The sequence below is a fragment of the Alternaria rosae genome (genome assembly GCF_020736505.1).
Source record: "Alternaria rosae strain MPI-PUGE-AT-0040 chromosome Unknown BKA58scaffold_4, whole genome shotgun sequence".
Classification (NCBI taxonomy): Eukaryota; Fungi; Ascomycota; class Dothideomycetes; order Pleosporales; family Pleosporaceae; genus Alternaria; species Alternaria rosae.
Window position 1 is genome coordinate 1282549 of NW_025763573.1, and position 22572 is coordinate 1305120.

General features: G+C 52.7%; 7 protein-coding genes across 7 annotated transcripts; 4 read left to right on the forward strand and 3 right to left on the reverse strand.

Annotated features, from left to right (window-relative positions):
* Positions 1 to 248: 248 nt before the first annotated feature.
* On the forward strand, positions 249 to 2758 carry BKA58DRAFT_410647 (beta-glucosidase 2 precursor; the record flags this gene model as incomplete). The annotated part of the gene is made up of 2 exons (XM_046172236.1): positions 249 to 420; positions 474 to 2758. The coding sequence occupies 2 exons, from the start codon at positions 249 to 251 to the stop codon at positions 2756 to 2758; spliced, it is 2457 nt and encodes an 818-aa protein (XP_046026195.1).
* A 1499-nt stretch (positions 2759 to 4257) lies between these two features.
* On the forward strand, positions 4258 to 7108 carry BKA58DRAFT_456203 (uncharacterized protein; the record flags this gene model as incomplete). The annotated part of the gene is made up of 2 exons (XM_046174590.1): positions 4258 to 6020; positions 6070 to 7108. 2 exons carry the CDS (start codon positions 4258 to 4260, stop codon positions 6752 to 6754), a joined length of 2448 nt encoding a protein of 815 aa, XP_046026196.1. The 3' UTR covers positions 6755 to 7108.
* Positions 7109 to 8045: 937 nt separating this feature from the next.
* On the forward strand, positions 8046 to 10180 carry BKA58DRAFT_149034 (general substrate transporter). Its single transcript, XM_046164749.1, has 5 exons — positions 8046 to 8257; positions 8313 to 8688; positions 8737 to 9254; positions 9311 to 9726; positions 9782 to 10180. Exons 1-5 carry the CDS (start codon positions 8149 to 8151, stop codon positions 10028 to 10030), a joined length of 1668 nt encoding a protein of 555 aa, XP_046026197.1. The 5' UTR covers positions 8046 to 8148; the 3' UTR covers positions 10031 to 10180.
* Positions 10181 to 11063: 883 nt separating this feature from the next.
* Positions 11064 to 12505, reverse strand: BKA58DRAFT_400830 (uncharacterized protein; the record flags this gene model as incomplete). The annotated part of the gene is made up of 2 exons (XM_046171620.1): positions 11064 to 12269; positions 12317 to 12505. The coding sequence occupies 2 exons, from the start codon at positions 12503 to 12505 to the stop codon at positions 11064 to 11066; spliced, it is 1395 nt and encodes a 464-aa protein (XP_046026198.1).
* A 1586-nt stretch (positions 12506 to 14091) lies between these two features.
* BKA58DRAFT_438723 (uncharacterized protein) lies at positions 14092 to 16158 on the reverse strand (the record flags this gene model as incomplete). The annotated part of the gene is made up of 7 exons (XM_046173612.1): positions 14092 to 14343; positions 14393 to 14496; positions 14546 to 15034; positions 15086 to 15949; positions 16000 to 16028; positions 16079 to 16102; positions 16154 to 16158. 7 exons carry the CDS (start codon positions 16156 to 16158, stop codon positions 14092 to 14094), a joined length of 1767 nt encoding a protein of 588 aa, XP_046026199.1.
* Positions 16159 to 19825: 3667 nt separating this feature from the next.
* Positions 19826 to 21234, forward strand: BKA58DRAFT_400832 (uncharacterized protein; the record flags this gene model as incomplete). Its single annotated transcript, XM_046171621.1, has 3 exons — positions 19826 to 20029; positions 20108 to 20431; positions 20527 to 21234. The coding sequence occupies 3 exons, from the start codon at positions 19826 to 19828 to the stop codon at positions 21232 to 21234; spliced, it is 1236 nt and encodes a 411-aa protein (XP_046026200.1).
* A 239-nt stretch (positions 21235 to 21473) lies between these two features.
* BKA58DRAFT_149098 (mitochondrial large subunit ribosomal protein-domain-containing protein) lies at positions 21474 to 22572 on the reverse strand. Its single transcript, XM_046164750.1, has 2 exons — positions 22325 to 22572; positions 21474 to 22272 (listed from the first exon to the last, which is right to left on the reverse strand). The coding sequence occupies exons 1-2, from the start codon at positions 22434 to 22436 to the stop codon at positions 21662 to 21664; spliced, it is 723 nt and encodes a 240-aa protein (XP_046026201.1). The 5' UTR covers positions 22437 to 22572; the 3' UTR covers positions 21474 to 21661.

The window sequence follows — 22572 nt, forward strand, 5'->3', positions numbered from 1 at the left end:
ATGACGTCGTCCGCCTTGATACCAGGACAACACTGGTATGGTACGGAGGTGTGGAGACTCCGCAACCCGCACGGGCAAACTTCGGTACATGGTGGTGGCTTCATCATCGGCTTCTAGCCTTTTGATCGGGACGAGGACTGCCACCGGGCGGACGAGCATGCGCCGAGAGAAGAGCAGTATATAAGTACTGCTGTGCACAAAGGTAATGTTCATCCAGGCACTCGATTCACCCTCGACAATCCAGAATCATGGCACCTTCTCTTGTCTCGGCCGTCCTTTCGGGCTCTGTCCTCCTGGCAGCAGTCAATGCTCAGAACTTCGAAGCCGGTGGTCGTGATGAAGATGCGTTTGAGTACGTACAGCCGCTCAACACCACCATCTTGACCGAGTATGGCTCTTCACCAGCTGTCTACCCGTCGCGTAAGTCATCATACATTACCAAGCTCGATCGTAACCAATCTAATACTCTACAGCAAACATCACCGGCGCTGGTGGCTGGGAGATGGGTCTTGAGAAGGCGAAAGCTTTCGTAGCCCAGCTCACACTCGAGGAGAAGGCTGATATGGTCACTGGTCAAGCCGGACCTTGCGTCGGCAACATCGTTGCTATTCCTCGTCTTGGCTTCCCCGGTCTGTGTCTTCAGGATGGTCCTCTTGGAATCCGTGTTGCAGACTACGCAAGCGTCTTTTCCGCTGGTGTTTCTGCAGGAGCCACATGGGACAAGGACATCATGTACGAGCGTGGTCATGCCATGGGCGCAGAGTTCAAGGCCAAGGGCTCTCAGATCTTCTTGGGTCCCGTCGCCGGTCCTCTCGGACGTTCCGCCTATGCAGGCCGCAACTGGGAGGGATTCTCCTCTGACCCTTACCTCAGCGGTGTGGCAATGGAGAAGACCATCAACGGTATCCAGGATGCTGGTGTGCAAGCCTGCGCAAAGCACTGGGTTGGCAACGAGCAGGAGATTATGCGAAACCCGCTCTACGAAGACGAGAACGATAACACCGAGCAGACCACGGCGGCTCTCTCTTCCAACATTGACGACCGCACCATGCACGAGCTTTACATGTGGCCTTTTGCCAATGCTGCCAAGGCCCGCGCTGCCAGCTTCATGTGCTCTTACCAGCGCATCAACGGCTCTTACGGATGCCAGAACTCTGCCTCGCAGAACGGTCTGCTCAAGACTGAGCTTGGCTTCCAGGGCTACATTATGTCTGACTGGGGTGCCACTCACTCTGGTGTTGCCTCAATCGAGGCCGGTCTGGACATGAACATGCCCGGTGGACTTGGTGCCTACGGTCTGAACTTTGGCCTCCCTTCCTACTTTGGCGGCAACGTCACTGCTGCTGTCAACAACGGCACCGTCGATGTTTCCCGCATCGACGACATGGTCATGCGTATCATGACTCCTTACTTCCAACTCGGCCAAGACCAAGACTTCCCGTCGGCTGATCCTTCAGGCGCTGACCTGAACACCTTCTCGCCCCGCAGCACATGGACACGCGAGTACAACCTCACCGGCGAAGTCAGCCGTGATGTCCGTGGCAAGCACGGCGAGCTTATCCGCCGACACGGTGCCGCTGGCAGCGTCCTTCTCAAGAACGTGGACCGCACTCTGCCTCTCAAGGCTCCTCAGAACGTCGCCATCTTCGGTAACGATGCAGGCGACCCAGCACGCAGCTCTGTCCTCAACCAGCAAAACTACGAATACGGTAGCATTCTCGCCGGCGGTGGCTCAGGTACCGGCCAGTTCACCTACATGGTCACCCCTCTCCGTGCCATCCAGAACCGTGTCGCCGAGGATGGCGGTATCACTCAGTTCTTCCTCAACAACACTCACATCATCGCCAACAATGTCAGCACCCTAGTTATCCCCCGCGCTGTCCCCGAGGTCTGCATTGTCATGCTCAAGACTTGGGCTGAGGAAGGTGACGACCGTGCTCACCTGGGGTCTGACTGGGATGGTGATGATGTTGTCGAGTCTGTCGCCTCTTACTGCAACAACACTGTCGTTGTTACCCACTCTGCTGGTGTCAACACACTGCCATGGGCTGACCACCCCAACGTTACCGCTATCCTCGCTGCCCATTTCCCCGGCCAAGAGTCTGGAAACTCACTCGTTGACATCCTGTACGGACATGTAAACCCCTCTGGTCACCTTCCTTACACCATTGCCGAGAATGGTGATGACTGGAATGCGCCTCCCACCACCGCCATCAACACTACCGGATTCGCCGACTGGCAGAGCTGGTTCGACGAGAAGCTCGAGATTGACTACCGCCACTTCGACCTTCAGAACATGTCTGTCCGTTACGAGTTCGGTTTCGGTCTCTCATACACCACATTTGAGATCTCCGACATTGAGTCTTCCCCTCTGGAGCACAACATCACCTCCATGCCCGAGCAGCTTCCCATCCAGCCCGGTGGCAACCCAGCTCTCTGGGAGTCTCTTTACAACGTCACTGTCTCCGTTGCCAACACTGGTGACTGTGCCGGTGCCACCGTTCCCCAGCTCTACGTCGGCCTTCCCTCTTCCGCCCCAGCTGGTACACCTATCCGTCAGCTCCGCGGCTTCGAGAAGGTATACCTTGAGAAGGGCGAGAAGGAGACCGTCAGCTTTGAGCTTCAGCGCAGGGATCTGAGCTACTGGGACATTGTCAGCCAGCAGTGGGTCATCCCCGAGGGCGAGTTCACCATCTGGGTCGGATTGAGCAGCCGAGACCTGAAGGTCCAGGACAGCTTTACTGTTGTTGGACAGTAGATAGCTACTCCCGAAGGAGATATGAGCATCTACGTTAGTTCTAATGATATAGTTATGATAATGTATAACTCTCACATTTGATATTTGCACATGAACACTAAACACAACTTTATACTGATCTCGTGACTACATACCCTGAAAGTGAAGGCGCTTTAGTCCTAACGGATTCTTCAAAGATGGCGAGGAGAACAATCCAGTTTGGGCCATTCTTGCGACCGCATACATGTTTGGCGAGCAGTTACTGGATTGGCAGTACCAGCAGAATGTTTTTGAAAGCATGGCCGGTGTACAGAATGACAGTCATGGTGACGAGGTAGATGATCCACCGCAGGACCGGACACTGCTCAACACCCCAGGCTTTCCTTCTGAGGAGGCTATACGCGTTCTCTACCGTGGCACACCCGAAATTTCGCCGATCAGGGCATTAGTAGCGGACATGTGTGCATATGCTACCGTTCAGGACGAGGTTAGGAAGCCAGACTTCAATTGTCTACCTCGCGAAGCATTGGTGGACGTTCTGGATCCGATACCAAAGATGAAGTCGAGACTGCATGCGCGCTCATGGAGTGAGTACACGGAAGGTTATTGGTCTATGCTGGAACGAAGTCTGAGAAATGTATGTTCTACTACCAGTTTGTATTCTTTCATGCGCTAATCATGAATCAAATCCCCTCTAGCCAGCCTCGCAGCAATCCGTGGACTCACAACTTCTCTCGTCACGGCAAATATGTTTCAACATGTCTCTAGCATACAGATTTGGTCTACGCCATTCACTGGTGACAATACTGTCAGCGACTAAAGGTTGGCAATTTTCGCTGTTCACTATTCAGGCAAGAGGAACGATGTAGCACCAGCCTTCGTGCCCCCCAAAGGACAAAGGCGTGTAGAGCCCACGTTAACGTTAGGTTGTATGCTTCGTAAAGTTTTGTCTTAACGTAAGCTGTAGGCCTGTTTAAGTTTTACCTTACAATAAAATCTGCCTGTAGTCACAGCATGTGTGCGCATCTTTGGTACAAGGAGGCTTCTCTCTAACAACAAGAGAGAGCCCGTCAGGCGGCACTGGGGCCTTTTCAAGATTCAGTTTCCCAATCAATACTTTTCTCGCGATACAGCCTGAACTAACAAGCTTCCTCACTTACCCCCAAAAGGTTACACTGTAGAGTTTTGACGATGCCTGGAAGATGTCCAGCGTACTCCATGATGCGCGATTGTGAATGTCTTTTACTTCGGCCGGTTTTCACTCATCACCGCTATTGCAAACACACTGGAGAATGTATCGCAGTCTCCAGTGGCTGTCTCCAATAGGTACGTGCACTTGCACCGACCGAATGAGTAGCTGTCGTTCTGCCACTCCCCTGGCCTATGTAACCCCTCGATTTCTCGACTCAATACCTCACCACTGCACTGCTTTACTCTGCTTTACTCAACCAGAATTTTCATCAAGCTCCATCAAGAGTCACTTGAGCTCCTTCCTTAAGCAAACGTCAGCAATCACAAAGATGGGCAAGAAGGGCAAGAATAAGAACGCCCCCGGCGCCGATGGGTTGGCCAATGCAAACAAGATAAAGAAGGAACGGGGCGGCATGAGCGACAAGCAAGGAGAGAGCAAGACCGAAACCTTGGTCGACTTAAAGTCTTCCTCAGCTTGGGATCGTGATGATGCCGAGGACGATGCAACACGCGAAGCGGATGACATTGCCGAAACTTCCGAAGAGCCTATCGAATCCACGCCGACTATAGAACAGACACAGGAGGTAGCTGCAACTGAGCCAGTCAAGAACGACGACCCGCAGGGCGAGCTTCCACAGCAAGAGCCCGATATCGCCGAGACTGAGCTACCTTGGACGACAACACCATCAACGCAAAAGAAGAAGGCGCGAAAGGGACCAGATTCTGAAGATGTATCTAGTGATGCCCGTCCTAATAGCAAAGCTCCTACCAACGCATGGTCCTTTGGTAAGAAAGACATCACAGATGTTGCGGAGTCTCAAGATGCTGGACAGCCCCAAGATGCCACAAACTCTCAGTATGATCTAGGCGATAAGTTCCAGCATATTTCGCTCGGGTCACAGACATTACAAGAAGACTTGAAAGTAACAGATGGCGAAGAGAAGCAGGGTACAATCGTTACAACTGATAACCTTGTGCGCTACCCAAAGGTCGAGGATGAAGAAGCGCCTGGGGATCTTCTTAGCGACGAGTCATCAGCTCCTCTCGAAGCTCATCGGACGCTGTCGCCGCCGCCGCCCAAACAAAAGCTTGGAGAAATCCATGAGCCTTCCGAGGATCAGGGGAACAAAGCACGAGCGTCGATGGAATTGCCTGCCCAAAAGCCGAAGCACAACGATCGACTTGGACCACCTATTCAGGAAATAGTAAAACAGCCTGCGACTGCGCAACCCCTTTCTGATAAGCCACATTTGCTGAGCAAAACTCAGACCTCTATTCAGGTCCAACACACCCAAATACCACCACCAGCACAGTTACAGCAGCCTTCCAAGTCCAAGGCACCCACTCAGGTTCAACATACCCAGACACCACTACCGGCACAGTCCTCCAAGTCCAAGGCGTCCATTCAGGCTCAGAAACAATTGCCAGCACAGTCACAAGAGCCTAACAAACCTAAGACTTCTGTTCAAGCTCAAGGCACTCAAACAGAGTCATGGACACTCCCGTTGGCCCCAGTCAAACCTAAGAATCCTACCCAAAACCAGGGCACCCAGACAGAGCCATGGTTTGAGCCACAGCCGCCGGCCCAACCTGAAACTGTAACCCGCGAACAAGGCGCCCAGACACAAGTATTGTCTTCGTCAGCCCCAGAGCCGAAGTCTCATGGTAGGGCCGAACCTCCTCTTCGAGAAATCTTGGAAAATTCTACCGCTTCGCCGTCAGCTTCCACTGGGCCGCAGAACCAAGGAAGGGGCTTTCCCTATGGTCGGCCAGTACCGCAGTCTAACGATCTCGCACAATCTAGCGAGAACCAGCGATCGTTGGAACCAGAGCGGAACAACCATGGCACGGCTAGGTCGACTCATGTGAATGGTCCAGCAAACGGAACACCACTCGGAAGATCCAACGTGCCTGCAACGCCTCCGGTTCGATCAAGTCCAGATCCGCGCAATTCACCTCAACCAAACCCAACCCAAGCGCGACCAGTACAACCAGATACATCTCAACCAATGCCAGCTGACCGGCGCCTGTCCCAACTCATCAGGAGGGATTATCCCATACTCGGGCCTGACAGTCGGGCAATACTTTCACGGTAAGTTTGTTGCACTAGATATCTAAGATCATCTTCTGATCCTAGACAGTACACCTGGCTCAGTTGTAGAGCTGTACGCAAATTATCGGTACGATAGAGTCGTGAAAGTTCGCGAACACACCCTTGCGAGGAACACGGATTACTTCTCTGCAAACGTCAACCGAGATGCTGGAAGACTATGGATTCACTTCGCAGGCGAACAATTCTCCCACCGAGTGGTCAATGAATACGTGCTATGGCTCGATCGTGGCGTGCTTCCTACCATGGCTGCCCTTGGTCGACTCACTCCTTCTACCTCTGACAAGGCTCTCAAGTTCTTGGCTCGCGCATACATCTTTGGCGAGGTGATCGAAGACAGGCGTTGGATGAACGATGTCATGGATGCGTTCATCCATGTGCATATCCATGATTGGCGCCTCGAGATAGACGATGTCATCTTATACACGTACGAGTTTTCGAGGTCTAATTCACGTTTGCGTACGTTTTTGGTGGATATGTTCGCGTACCTCTTGCCTCTGGGCGGCATTCTAAGGGAGCGATTGGAGGACCTGCCCTTAGGATATTTTCACGCTGTACGATACGAGTTGAGGAAGAGGAAAGATTGTACGCCCTCGTGCTGGCGGGCCCGTCTCGACCACCCATCGCATTACTATGTTGATGAAGAGGGAGAGGATGGGCTTTCATGGAGACGAGCGCCTGGTTGTGGGCATGACGAGGCTACATCGATGAGGTGAAATGTCATGAATGTTTTGAAACTTTCGAGGGTAGGACAAGTACCTTGTAGTGTGTTAGAGCAGCTGTAATGGAAGCATAAAACGGAATACCATCTGCTCGTTCTTGCGGTTCCGGTATGTCATCCTTTCGTCCCCCGAAGTATGCATTGGGACACATAAATTTTATTGAATGCCGCCATCGAATGTGCAGTGCATACGAGACATGCATCATATCCTTCCCTTGGGTGCAGGGGTTAGAAGAGTTCACTCCGCTTCCGCTCTACAGTGTCTGGGGAGACCACGAACATAAGTCGCCGTACTTTCCCCCAGATGAACGTGTGAGAAGGAATGTGGAGACCCCACGTTTCTGTCCTGTACTGAAACTGAACTGATGAGTGATCGAAAGACGTAGTGACGTCGTGCGTGATATCGGAAGGATGACAGGTCGGCGGTTAGAATTACTGTCCCTTCAGTAGCGCGGCCCACTTGTCGGCGACTCTTTCCTTCCGATGCTGATCGGGGTTAGCCCAGCGCCTAGCTTCCACTAATCTTCACTTCAAGCAGCAATTCCCGCCGCGACCTCCACTTTCGCCGGCAGCTTTTCCCTTGGGATGGTCAGCTTTGAAAGGACGTTTACCCAACTGGACGACTGCACAGCGCGGAACGACGCGAGCCTAATTTTGGGAAATCCGGGGTAGCACTGGCACGCTCGCGCGCGTTTTCTGGGGTCTCCGAGCACCCCATACGGTCACCGCGGCCTTTGAAGATGCGGAGAAGGGCGTATGACGCCGGCAGCAGGGGTTTTGAAGGTTTGCGGAGCCAATGCCAGCCTCTCAGAAGCAAATTCGGAGCACAATGTCACGCGATCTAATTTCAAGATTAGCATCAAGACGTTCATCATGCAATTGCTACTGATTCTCACGATCCGTAGCAGAGCAGCTCGGTCAGTCTCGGACACAAGGGTCCCACAGAAACTTCGAGCGAATCTTCCGATCCAAGCGGCGTAGCCTCAACAGCACGAACCCCACATGCGCACACCGCGGTTGCATCTCAAGTCGCCCAAGAACCTAACAGACAGAAGGTCGTAAGAGGTAGGTGTAAAGCTTAGCCAACGTGAAGCCGCTCCAGAAAATGCCGGCCGTGGTCTTTTCTAGCATTCCATTCACACTCCTTGGCGTTCGTTCTGGGAAGTCATCGGAGGTGCGCTTAACGGCAGTCAGACGCCTGGCACTAGCGTTGGCAGATACTGTACATGGTGTGGACCCACCGGACAAGAGTTAACGCGGCATCAAGCGAGATATCGAAAGTGCATAAAGCGGTCGATTGCCTCCTCGCATTCACTGCTCTCTCCTGGCCAGGCCATTCACTACATAGGCGATTTCACCACAACACGACCCGTATCACTGTACGTCATCATGGGTGGACAAGATTCGATCAAGAGCGCCCCTTATGAGCAGCGCGAGGCAATGTCTCCGTACCCTAGCAAACAGGGAATGGTGACTCGGGAACCCTATGGACCAACAGGTATGCATATCACTTCGTGGAACTCCAGCCACACGTAGGCTAACTCCAAAGCCAGGTTTCCGCGGTCTCTTCTCCAACCCTTACGTTGCCATGTGTGCAGCCTTCGCTACGATTGGAGGTCTTCTCTTTGGATACGATCAGGGTGTAATTTCAGTAACGCTCGTCATGGATCAATTCCTCGGCCGTTTCCCGCGTGTCTCGAGTGAAGCCTCAGGAGCTGGTTTCTGGAAGGGCTTGATGACTGCTATGCTTGAACTGGGCGCACTGATCGGCGCTCTTTTTGCCGGCTGGATTGCAGACAAACTCTCCAGGAAATATTCCATCGTCGTCGCAGTCATTATCTTCACGGTCGGAAGTATTCTACAAACAGCAGCAATGGACTACGCCATGTTAACGGTCGGACGCTTGATTGGAGGATGGGGAATTGGAGCGTATGTCGAGCCATCTTTGTACAAGGGATAGGTGCTAACTTCGCGTAGTCTTGCAACTATCGCCCCGCTATATATTTCTGAGATTGCCCCACCGGAGATCCGCGGTGCTCTTCTTGTCTTGCAGGAGTTCAGCATCGTCCTCGGCATCGTGATCGCCTTCTGGACGACCTATGGTACGCGTTTCATGGCTGGCGAATGGTCATGGCGTCTGCCGTTCCTTATTCAGATGATTCCTGGTCTTATTCTTGGTGCTGGTATTGTTTTCCTACCCTTCTCTCCAAGATGGCTGGCCAGTAAAGGCCGCGACGACGAAGCCCTAGTCGTACTAGGCAAGCTCCGCAAGCTTCCCACTGACGACCCGCGTATCTTCCAAGAATGGTGCGAGATCCGCGCCGAAGTTACCTTCAACCACGAAGTGAGCGTTGAGAGGCACCCTGAATTACAGGCCAAAACTCGCACGAATGAGTTCAAGCTTGAGGTCCAGTCCTGGCTCGACTGCTTTAGACATGGATGCTGGAAGCGCACCGTCGTCGGAGTTGGCATCATGTTCTTCCAGCAGTTTGTTGGTATGTTCCTTCCAAGGTTCTCACTACGACGTGATAAATTACTAACACTACCTTAGGTATCAATGCGTTGATCTACTACTCGCCCTCTCTTTTCGAAACGCTGGGTCAGGACTACGAGATGCAGCTTCTACTTTCTGGCATCATCAACTGCACGCAGCTCGTTGGTGTCGCAACAAGTTTATGGACTATGGACCGCTTCGGGCGCCGGCCACTGCTCCTCACCGGTGCCGCTCTCATGTTTATCTGCCATCTCATCATCGCTGTTTTGGTTGGCAAGTTTGGTGGAAGATGGCTGGACTTTGCAGTGGAAGGCTGGGTTGCCGTCGCCTTCCTCTTCTTCTACATGTTCAGCTTCGGTGCTACCTGGGGTCCCGTCCCGTGGGCTATGCCTTCCGAAATCTTTCCATCTTCGTTGAGAGCAAAGGGTGTCGCGCTCTCAACGTGCTCCAACTGGCTCAACAACTTCATCATCGTAAGTTTGCCCTTCGTCTTTACTGTCTGTGGCTAGTGACTGACCTGTATACCAGGGGTTGATTACTCCTCCTCTTGTTCAAAACACCGGTTTCGGAGCCTACACCTTCTTCGCCGTCTTTTGTGGACTCGCCTTTATTTTCACGTTCTTCGTCGTCCCAGAGACATCTGGTAAGACCCTGGAGGAGATGGACCAGGTTTTCAAGGATGTCAGCAGTGAGGCGGAAGAGCAACAGAAGGCGCGCATCATGCGTGACATCATCGAAGGCAAACAAAACGAGACTGTCACTGCAACCGCGGTCTGAAACAGAAAAAGTGCGACAGCTTAGTTTTAGCAAGGGTGCGAGTACATTTTGTAATTAGCGAAATGATGATTCAAATGATTCTTATCAGAGTTTCGCGCACTGCGAATGGAATTTGAATGGTACAATCGATCGAAGGACTGGGCCTTCGATACGTGGTCTCATGATGCATGATGCATGATGAGCGTGTCACTCCTGCTCGCCTCTGGTGAAAGACGTTGTGCACATGCGGCGTGCAACGCAAACTTTTAGGCGTGCACATAGCAAAGTGTCTCGCCACCCCGAATCGTGACGACTGTCTGGTTGCGCATTGCTTAACGATGACTATGTAACGTCACGGTAGAAGTAAGACTGCGATTTGATTGCTCCCGGTCTGCCTATTCGAGAACACCAATCTCTGTCCGCCAAGCTCTGGTAACGGATATCTAGACGTTGTGATCAGCGTTACAGATTGGTGTGGAATATGGTGTAAATCGAAGGCACAATCCAGCATTCGTAGCTTTCGAACAGCATCATAGTTGTAATATCCTGTAAAGAGCACTTCACGTTGAAAAAGTGGTGTTGTAGTACTCACGAAGTTCGTCATGTGTTTTTCTCGCACGTAGTTCAAATCCCCATCGTGCATGTACATAATGCGGCTACTACTTGAGACGTCGCGATTGCTGAACGATACCATCGCTTCATGCTAGTTGCAAAAAAGATGTTAGATCTCGGGAGCAATCTTGTATTCGGTGCCATGAAGCCATATACCTGAGTACGCTAAAGTTAAGCTTCATTCGGAAGCATTGCGAAAGGAGCACCTGGGATGTAAAAGCGCATGAAAGCCAGCATGATAGGTGTACGCGTGCGTTGCTATTCAGACACCTCACCAAGTTGTGCATCGAGATCCATACTCCCTGTGACGTAAGAAAATTACCCTCAAAGAAGGTCCGCGGAAAAGAGCGCAGCACCGCTTTGCCCCAGGCAACAAGAACAGCATTGCCATATTATCCTGTCCGCCCCTTCAACGCCCCATGTTCCCATCATCACGCTCGTTTCATCGTTTTGTTCCCAGATCCTTGATGACCGGTTCCATGCTACCGATAATCTCCACGTTGTGCGCCAAATTGCGAGGCTTCCCATCGCCAAACTTTTGCAGCCGAGCCGTTAGGGTTTCCCAACTTTCGCCCCGCGCCACCCTGCCCAGTATAGCATCATGACCCGACTGACTCCAAGGCCGCGATAATTCGGCGGAACTGCGTGTGGGTTGTCCCAACACAGATTCCAGAGCAAGGTGCGCATAACACACGGCCTCGTTTGCATCGCCTGGTATGCCTATATCGTCGAATGGCTTTGTTATCACGCTCTCGGGGAGCTCCGCTTCGAGGTAGTCTATGATGTTCGCGTTGCGCGCACTCGGGCCACTGATGAAGAGTTCGTCGACGTGTTGGCTGGCAGGGATGCGGAGCGCGAGAAGTCTGCGATACTGCTTCAAGATGTTCTCGGCTGTTATACGGGTAACAGTAGCGATGGTGTCTGCTTCAGAGAGTTTCATGAAGATGCACTCATCAACAACTCGTTGGGCTTCATGTTCGCCAAACATTTCCCGGGCTACGCTTAAAGAAGGCAAGACGCGAGAGTAATCGTACGTCTGGAGGAACCGTGTGACAATAGCTTGATTAGGCTTCCCCGGCGCTGCATATCTCCCGTCGTTGTCATTGTTACGGTCGTTTGAAGTGCAGTACTTCATGGCGTAGTCAATGAACACGCTTCCAGGCCCGCAGTCGCGACAGTTTGTCCCTCGAGCGTCTCCCTGCGACCAAGGAGGAATGAAGCTACAATTCGCGAGCTCGCCAATATTCAGACATGCTCGGAGCTTGGAAGGGTGTCTTAAGAAGAGTTGATCAACGTAGGCGACAGGGGAAACTTGAGGCCTCAAAGAGCAAGCTTCAATGACAGCAAAGTCGAAGACAGTGTTGACGCCAATCTCAGTGCTTATATTGGCATTCCATCCCAGCGGGTGCGTGTTCAGGTCGTTCGTCTCGGGCATGTCAGGTCGCCTCAAGCCCGATGTGTGTGTGCCGACCAGATCTATGGATGCGAGCGGTATGCCATACTTCTCACAGAAAGTGATAATGCCATTGGAGAACAAGTAACCGAGCAGCGCGTTGAGGCGTGTCACTAGTGAGGAGTCGCGCTCAACTTCGCGGAGGGAAGTAAGGATGTGGTTTCGAACAGGAGGTGAGGTAGGTAGCGAACCGCACTGTCTTTCGTCAGCATTTGCAGAGCGAAAGTACGAACAGCACTAACTTGGATGAGCTCTAGGTACAGCGTGGCACTAGGGGAAGCTTGCAGATACCGGACCAGTGCGAAGTCAAGCTCGTTCAGCCCACTTCCGCAACAGACCCCTAGAATCCGGAGGTCCAATGCACTCCTCATCGTCTCTCTCGTATGATCTTGTAAGCTTCCATGATCTGTTACTGAGTCGTTGCGACGCATGCTAAGCTTGACTGTTGTTCAATCAAGAAGTACGCATGAGTGCTTCAGGTCGGGAGGCGAAGATCATTAAATGGTAGAGCCCTGGAGGTACCTGGGCACCTGAAGGTAGGACTTGTCCAGTGGCGTATAACTGAGGCGTCACCCAAGGCATCTCGGGTTATCGCCCCATATGGGGCTTTGCATAGAGAAACGTATGCTAAAAGTACGCCTTGGGGTGGATGGGTATCCGCGTCGCGCTATGCAAATCTCAACGAACCCGATGAGGACTTGCTATACTAAGACTCTCGTGACCGTGCTCTGGCACCTCGTTACGACTTACGCGAAGGGATTGGCCCGGGACAAATATCCGGTCGCGAAGTGACGTAGCTACCCAACGGTCATCCCTTCAACATCCCATCTCAGCAACCAGGCACATGCTAAACAGGTTCATAAGGGAAAATGCGCTTTGTGTTGCCTATTGCCAGTCTGCTACATATCAACGGAGTGCAGGCATAATGCGTTGTACAAGGCCTTATGCACCACGGTCATACCTAGGTAATACTCAGGTAGCGTTTCCAGACGTGTAATGAGTGAGCAAAAGCTGCGAGATGTCGGTAATTCCCTGCGAGGCTTCAGATTCGGAGATAGCTTCTTGTCTTGGCTCCAGCCAGCTCAATTACGATCGAATTGGCCGTAGCATGTTGGGACGACATGCGAACATCCGGTAAATTCCGAACATCGTCCAGATGCAGACTATAGGCAAACAGTATGCTTCATACCACTAGAAGGGGGTGGTCTAGGAAGGTTTCAACACAGGCATCGTGATCAAGCGCCTAATCACGGTAATTGCATGCGGTAGCGTACAGAACAGGTAGTTTAGTGATCTAGATGTCCTACGCCACACAGGATGTCCAGCTTGCTTGACTAACAGGTTCACATCTTTCTGGCCACCGGTCACGGGTACATGCGTATAGCTCAGGCGATTATCGGTGAACTGAGCCGAACATGATAGCTCTGGGTCTGACATTACCTTGAAAGAATTCTTTGGAGCGTATGATAGAATATGAAAACGGACATGAGCACAACAGGAAAATGTTTCTCTTCATAGAGACATTGTCATTATAGAGCTAGATATAGCGGTGGCATTATGTTTGTTCTACTCGGAATTGTTACCCGAGCTCCCAATCCTTGGAAGATATTTTCCCGGATTGCACAAATTCGGTTGACTGCTGGCTGCTCCCGGACTACGACATACATCCATGTTCTCGCATGAAAATAGGACTTCTGCGTCGAGTCCTGGAGACATTTGAAGAGGACAAGGTGACGGAATACAGGCAGCTGGCCATGGCATCCAAAGCTGGTTCAGATTATACCATGATAATTCGCGGACATGGTATGAACACGACGGTACTGGCTGCCAGACGCTGAGTGCTCCGTTTTCCACACTAACTCTCTTGTATGGGTTTCGTCATCTTCCACATCCACCTTTCTCTCGTGGTCCTACCCACCACCGACCAAAGCTGGTTCTGCCTAGGCCGAGGAAAGTCATTGGCAATTGACTCCATAAACCAAGAGTTCATGCCGGCTCGAGTATCTACTTCATAGTATTAAGCCACAGGGGTGGAGGATGTTGGGATACCCCACTCAGCTTTCAATGCGTTACTGATCCACGTCGTCGGCCACACGTGGTTCTTCTCGAAGTTGTTCAGAAGCTGGACTACCTGATCCCTCTCTTTTGGATCGCATACAAGAGGTCCCCAGATGAAGATGGTGTGACAAACTGTGATAGCTAGTGGGACAGTCTCTGGTGAGCTGTTACTAGCCCCGGAAATGGCGCGAGCATGCGTCAAGATCTGATTCTACTTCAATAAGCAAATGTTTGTGATTTTTGGTAACTTTGGTCCTTACATCTGTTTCAGACAGGCTGCCGACATTGCGGATCGCGAACTTGGGCCCTGGCTTGTATCGAAGCAGCATGATACAGGCAAAATGATAGAACCCAAACGATACAGCTGACGGTCTTGTGAGCATTTGCGTGAAAAGGCATGTCAGAGAACTTACCGTGCCAGTCGGCTGTGAACAGAATTTCGGGAAAGCAGCCTTGATCGCCGGCTGGGCCTTCAAAAATTGCATTGAATCCTTCCGGTCTACCGTGCATCCATGTCTGGACAAGGTCCCACAGCTCATTCCATCGCCGCATTTTGTAAGCCTTCTCGTTTTGTGGCTCTTTGCCGTCGAAGCAGAAGTTGACGACACATGCAAGATTCCAAGTCATTTGATTGGCCCAGGCCGTCTCTAGTCTTAGTCGGGCCAGCGGATGCGCATCTCGTAGTGAGCTTGGGGTTGGGTGTAGCTGCAAAGAAAAATCGATGTCCGGGGGTTGCTGATTGATAGTGGCATTGTAGAGGCACTGGCGGACGTAAACCCAAAAAGCAGCTTCGCGCAACGTGGGCGCTGATGGATCTACGTAGTGATTTCCCTGAGAAGATCGAATAATGGCCGAACAGCCTGCGAGGTGCTGTTCGTCGTCAGAACCAGTACTGGACGGCACTGGAAGCACTTGTTAGGCATGAGAGGCACAATGCATATACCAGTACGCACCATTTAGCTGCTCGTAGAATCGCAGTATGACAATAGCACACAAAAGCGTTTCGTCATGGCTAGCAGCTTGCTCATTCAATCGTTCGATGAGCAGGGCGATGCAGCGCTGATAGGCTGCCTCGGCTGTCGCGTCTTTTCTGCAGTGGCGAGCAGCAAAGGACATGACGGCGTGACAAAGTACTGGGCATTGTTTGACCTTCTCTGGTACGCCCAGCGTAAACTGACGAGTGGCGTCGGTGCAGTCAAGCCAGCGTCCAAGATGTTCGGTATAGTGGTGCACGAGCAATGCCTCTTCGTGCGTCAAAGGAACTGGCAGGGGTGAGTAGTTTCTGGTTCCATCTAGCATGTCTCTACGGTTATGCGAGTGCGCATTCGGCTGTTGCATGGCCTGGCGGGTATGTATCGGCAGCGAGCCCTCTGGCATGCCGTCCGGGTCGTGCGACTGCAGCAGACTCGCCACCGACACGCCGCCCGTTGTGCTCTTAGATCGGGGAACAAAGTAAGGCGAGCCTGGCGATAGCTGAGCCGACGGCGAGGAGACGCTGGTTGATGGGCCTTCCGATGTCCCATCGGTCCGACTGTTTTTCCGCCTTCTCGGTGAAGTGTTCCGGCTCAAGCCTTCCTCGCTGAAACTGTTTGCACGAACAGCATCTTCTGTTCGATTGATGTTATCCACCCCATCGACACCGTCAACATCCATCATGTCCTCCTTGGTCTCGGTTTCTTCATCAGTGCCGCCGGCGGCAGATCGACTGGAAGAGGGCCCGTCTGGCCGGTAGTCCTTGAACTTAGTATGAGGCTCCTCCCACTGACAGGGACGGTTCTTCTTGCCGCATGCTTTGCATACTGGACGGGTCTCGTCACCTGGGTGGACTATCAGTACGGGAAGGAGTGCTTGGGGACAGGACACTGACATTTGACGCGGCGCGCTCGACATGTAAGGCTTGTGCAGATCAGCGGACTTTGTCGCCGCAACCTCATGGATCCACTTACCAGCCGCTCCTAGAGCGGAATTTACTGTATTAAGTCAGTAATACGTTTTATGTGTAGGCTGGCAACCGGAGTTACCCCATGTATAGGAAATCCGAATCCAAGGTTCGAATCGAAGTGTACCTGTCGCCGTGTTAGCTAGTGGGGATGTGCCCTTCGCCTCGATCCCTCGACGATGGCGCTCGTCATGAATCGACAAAATGGCTAATATCGGAAGTGCGTACCACAACTACGTAATTGTGTCGTTTCAGAGACCCTTCGGACGACTTCTGGAGTTTGCGCGTAGCCTTTACCGAAGCAGTGACATCTGTAGGGCCCTCCTGGCAATCTTGGACAGAAATCAAGAGCCCTCAAGCAGGGCACGTAGAGGCGAGGCAAGTGTGGGCTGAATATGCTACGGAGTCGCAGGCTGGTCAACTCTCCGACGTAGTCTTGATAACATTAGTCATTTGCCAGAGCATATGCTTTACTCTCTGACGCGCTGAAAAAGGGAGTTGAGCCTATAACTCACCCGTCGAAAACGTTCGATAGCCGGTCGGTCGGTCGATGCTGGGTGGATCGGGGTGCAACGTCACGCTGTTGCTCATAGACTAGACTGTGTACTGAAGATACGGCATTCGTGCAAAGCCCATGACCACCTCAATGAATGCTGTCGGGCGTGGCCAATCTTCGATACTGGTCCTCACCCGCTCAATGCTGGTGGCCCTTGCTAAGTGAAAGTTGGCTGCGGGATCTTATCCCGCAGCCAGTCAGAGCCCGTAGAAGAGCGACGCTCGGATCCCGAACCCTCTCCAGCTGCTTAGGTAAGTGGGTATCGGGTGCTGAGGCTTCGCTATGCACCCATTGTCTTGTGTGCCTCGTACGCAGGGCCGTATCTGCCCAAAGATCTCGAGGACCAGCCCAGTCCCACCAGTCCGTCGGTCAAATGTTTTGACAACTGGCCGCCGGATATGCTTCTAGTCCGAATAGACTGATTCGAATCGAGGTTTTGAGCAGGTTGAATAGCTACCCAAGGAGGCTCATCAGCACGAAGGCTATGGTATTTCTTGAAATACCAGTACCGCTCTCCAGCTGTGCTCGGTCACGATCCACAGCAAGCGCAGACTGCATCTGCATCGGGGCTGCTGACCTACCTCTCGAACTGCGTCGCCAAGAGTTGCTCAGATTAGCATAGTTCAGAACCTCGTTTCGACGTTGGAAACTAGAACCTTCGCACCCTGACGAGTCTACCATCCTCAACGCTCGTGTTGTCTTGCCGTCCACGCGTGCGCTCACCAACTCCCCGATCACGCGAATCCGTCCTAGCCGAGACCATCCATATACCCTGCCCGCTGGCAACACTGCTTAGCCTTACCTACAATGTCCAATTGCCGCATGCACCGGGCCAGTCGCGGCAACCACCGAGTTCTGAGAGAGTACAGTCGGACCATGTACCCAAGACCGACTGACACAAGTTCCGGAAGCAGTGAAAGCGTGCGACACTACATTAGCACTGCTTAGCGTGAGCTTCGCAGGCTGGGAATACATACACATCTCGACGGTGAACCGAATGCCTGAATTATAGGCGGATCCCTTGGTAGAGGACCCTGTACCCTTGGGCTTTTGCAGCTGCGCCCCGGCATACTCAGAATCGACTTGGAAAGGTCGGAGCCGGAACATAGAGCGCGGAAGGTGAGACGCCAACAAAGGTGCCAGCTCAGGCCGAGTATGATATTGGATTTCCGGCATTGCAGCCACATTCCACAAGCGCAGGCGCCGTCCAGCCTATATCTCTTCTTATCTTACGGCAACAGTTTTGGTCCTGCACTTCCTTTACGCGCGTCACCGACGCGATCTGGACACACCTGTTATCGTCGAGGCTTCCAAAGTTCCTACGAGCACGTTTGAAAGCCGGATTCGCCGACTGCGTACCACGGCTTACGAGAGGCGGTTCACCGACCCGACGAAACGGCAGCTTCTGCACGAACACATAATCGTCGCAATCCCACCCATTCCTAGAACCCGATTCTAGCACACGGCCGAATTCGACTAGCAGCATCACCATCTAAAAAGCCGACGGAGCCCTGTTTGGTGAACGCCCTTGCTTTGTGTAAGTGTTAGCATATATCGCGTCAGAACACGGCAAGCGAGAGACATACCGACAGGCTCCATTGCCGTTCTTGCATGAGAATGGTTCCCATACAGTCAACTCATGACCTCCGATATCAATTGTGACTGACGGAAACTCCACGCCAGCAACTTAGTTTGGGTACGTGCAGTCGAAATAGTCTAAGGAGGTGTATTTAGGATACCTGCGGGAAGACATTCGTGGGGGACTATGTCAGGGACGGAGCAGGAAGAAAAAAATAAGACTGTCGAATACAGGGATACGGGTATAGCATATGCTATGCAAGATTTCGAGCGCGTTGCGTGTCTACGTAAGACTGCATGCAGCTCATCGATCACACGGCAGTGGACCATACACAAGTGCGGTAGGATCGGATTCTCTTTGCAAGATCGGGTTTTAGCGAAACCGCATGGACCATGATGGCATTTCTGAGCCAGCACGCGGGTAGCCTTACACAATCGATCGATATACCCACTTGTATCCGGGAGAAACTTTCAACGGTTGGTATGCGACTGACTGAGACGAATGCTTTGAAGCGAGATTGGTCCAGCGAAAGCATGCTCCGCGGACCAGTCGGTCCTACCATTGTCTCGCGCTAAGTACCACCGTGTGGCTTGTCAGTGGGTATGACTCCCCCGCAGACCTCTTGCCACATGGATCCAGAGCATCGGATCTGCTCAAGTAGGTATGGCTGATCATAGCCTAAACGTAAATTCAACGTCGACCCGTCGAGAGCAGATGAAGAGCCGAACGGTCATGCGAAGAGAAACCCTGCCGCATCAGACACCGACAGTAGCACATCAGGGTCTGATCATCACGGGACTGTAGAGCCCATGTTGTAGTCTTTGTCGCTTAAAACGCGTCTTGTCGCGTGAATAGGCCCGGCTTGTACGATTGTGGAAGCATCGGCAACGGCAACGGCAACGTGAGCGTCAGGATCCGCTCACCATGTGATTGCAATCTGCGACTGCACGTTGGGGTATGTTCTACACGTACAAAGTATTGTTTGTAGCAGTGTCATGCTCCAGACTACTAATGATCATCCAGTGTGCATGTGACGACTCGCCGATGAAGCCCAACCCTGCGGCTCAACTTCCACCAACCCTCGCTCGCCTCTCAAATCTACGTCGCAGCGCGATAAGGCAATGCAACAGTCATGGTAGCCATCGGTAGTATATTGGTACTGCTTCTTAGCCTTTAGCCGCAACAGTAATGTGACCATTTGACAGCCCAAGCGATATGTCGACAGACAGCTAGAGGCACGGGAACCTCGCAAATTATTTGGGTAATCCATTAGTACTCACGTAAGTATACTGTATCCGCTCTGTCTGTCTTCGTCGTTCTCTTTGACCTTCACCTCTCGACCCCCGCGTTCCACACCTCGAGTGGTACCCTAGAACGGGGGTACTTGGGCCAATTACGAGACCGCACCCGCGCGCTCGCACGCCAGCTCACTGCACCGAGTAACCACAGCAAACACGTTCTGTCCTCGGATCTCACCTCATTTCCCCCAGTCACACTCACGCTCCGTTTGCATTGATCCGCCCCGGGCTGTGCTTCCCTTTTGTTTGTTTCTTCTATACTTTCTCCCCTCCCCACCTTCTCTTGAGCCCGCACAAGAAAACACAGTTCTGACCATCGCCATGGCTGTGTTCAATCTCTTCAAGATGCTCGCTCTCCTCCTCATCAGCTTGGTCACAGTGACCTCCGCTTCACCCATCGCCACTTCCGATGGAGTCTCGACTGCTGGTCTCAATTGTCCGGCTTGCTTGACCGCGATTAGCAAAGTTTGCAAGGACAACAAGCTCAGCGGGTACAAATGCGACACACTATGGTGCCTCAGTTTGGTAAGTTTCTCACCACCTCCACACCCGCATCGGTGAGATGGGTCAAGCTGGGTGAAAGCAAGGTCTAACAATGCATAGAATTGCCGACAGTGCAACCCACACTGTCCACCCATCGGGGGTGCTGGCGTTGGTTTAGCTGGCGCTGAACCCTTCGATGACTCTACTAATGTCTCGGACACTATCCCCAACGACGCCTTGATCGCTACGGTTGAGGCGGCCGTTGCCGACATCTCTTCTATTTCTGTGGCTCCAGCGGCTAAGCGCGACACCTCACTCGCCATTCCCGGGGATGATGTCTTTACTGACTCCAATTGCTACCGATGCGTATACATCAACCTGTTCTGCCAGCATAACAAGCTCACCGAAGAGGAATGTTTGCCCATCCGGTGCAATGACCCCGACGTAAGTCTCTATTTCGGTGCGCTACCTCCTAGGTGGCGCGCCAAACTCCCATAACGTTCTTGATTGCGAGAGAAGATAGACTGACAGCCTCATAGTGCAACGTATGCAGTCGCAGTTGCCACAAAGCTCAGCAGGTCGATGCGTCAGACCCTGCCACCATGGAGAGTGTCGTTGCCGACGTCTCTTCTACTTCTGTGGCTTCAGCGACTAAGCGTGAGGCTGCACAGAAATGCGTCTGGATCTGCTTCCACGTGACGTGCACGCGTCAGTGTACCGACGACGCTGAAGTGGCCGCGTACGAAGCAAGCGGCGCGATCGTCATCAACGAGACCGAGCTCCATGCTGGCACGTCCATCTCTGTCACTGCGCACCATACGCAGTTGGAGAACAACGAGCAAGTTGGAAATGCTTTCCTGTACCATTGCGACTTGACCTCTGATAGTTGCTGGACCGAGCCCGTTCTCGAGCCAGTAGCTGGGACCGAGACTGCCATCGAGAGCATTCCAGATATTCCATACAAGATCTGCCGCGAGATTTGCAACACTGACAAGTCGCTCTGCGGACTGGTTTGTGATCAAGAAGCGGAGAAGGAGACTGTGATGAACGACCCTGTTTCAAGGACTAGGATCAAGTGCCACTGGGAGTGCTACTTCGGTCAGTGCTGGGCGGTCTGCATGCCTGATATGGGCGACGCCTCCAGCGACTCCAGCGATGTATCATCAGCCAACGTAGCAACAAAGTTCAAGCCTTGCCGCTGGGAGTGCTACTTTGGTCAGTGCTGGACATGCTGCCCTCCTCCTTGATCGCCTGTCCAGGTTCACTGATGGCGCAGCGCGATTTCATGGTAATATTCGAGTTCACATCCACTTTACAAGACAAAACTGACCTCTACCAAAAGAATTTGCTGCACGGTACTTGAGACATGGAACGGATTGCAAGGACATTTGAGAAGCCTTTTACCAGTGCTCTGGGGATATAGATTAGATCTTGTCCATAGTCAAATGGAAACCAGGCTTCACCTTTGACTCGAAGATACAAAGACACGATGTTGTGCAAACTAGCTGGTTTGCCGCTTCTACGCCGCTGATGCGACGGGATAGTCCATTGTACTGATTGAATGATCATGGCCAACGTTACTCGTACACCTTCTTTTCCATATGATACAGGCTGTACTACAGCATGGTATATACACTCGTTCTCTGCGCGACACAATCCCTCTCTTGCCAATATTTACATGCCTCGCGCCTTCAAGAATGTAGCAATCTCGGCAGGGTGATGTCCCTTGACAATGACATGTTGTGTCACGCTATTGATCTTGACGTCCTCGTTCTTCTTGTTCAGGAAGACTCTCAGCTCGTCCCTCAAGGCAGATATGTCGCCGGTGATCTTCCGTACTGTCGTCAGATGCAAGTTGCCGCCTCGCTTATAGTCGGTATAGATGGGCAGGTTCTTGTTCGCAGATCTCGAGACGGCGTATTTGGGCGGTGGTAGAGACAACTTGGGGGCGCGCGGTGTCTTTGGCTTCTTGGCGACTTTCTTCTGGAGCGTCGATGTTGTGTCGGCTGTGTCTGAGGGCGCGGTCGAGGACTTGGGCGCGACGTCATCGGCCTTTGCGGGCTTGGCTTGCGAGGGTGTCTTTTCTGGCTTGTTGTCTGATCGGGGGTGCTTGGAGGGCAGTGCAGGCTTCTGCTCGGGCGGTTGCGCGCTGTCGCCTTCGGTGAGAGACTCTGCTGCGGCAAGGTCGGCGGCCCGTTGGGCTTCTTGGGGTGATGTCGGGTGTTGAGAAGAAGCGTTGGGTGGGAGGGATGGCTGGACGATGGGCTTGCTGTCTGGCGGGGGTTCTATTGAGCGTCAATTGATGTACCTGTTGTACCAGAAGAAGATATGGCGTACGTTCAGCCTGCCATCTTGTCGCTGTAGAGAAGCGGAAGTGCTGTCGGCATGCAAGCGCTCGTGGGGCCGCCAATGGGCGCAGCAGCGGAGCTAGGGACTGCAATCGAGGCATTGTGACGCAGCGGTGCCGGTGAAAGTAATCTACCACGTGTCGGAGGGTCGAGGGATGTGTTGCGAGCGTCGTGGCGTGCAAGCTGCGGCCATGGTTCGCGGCTCAACTCCAGAAGTAGCGCCTGGGGTCCCTCGCG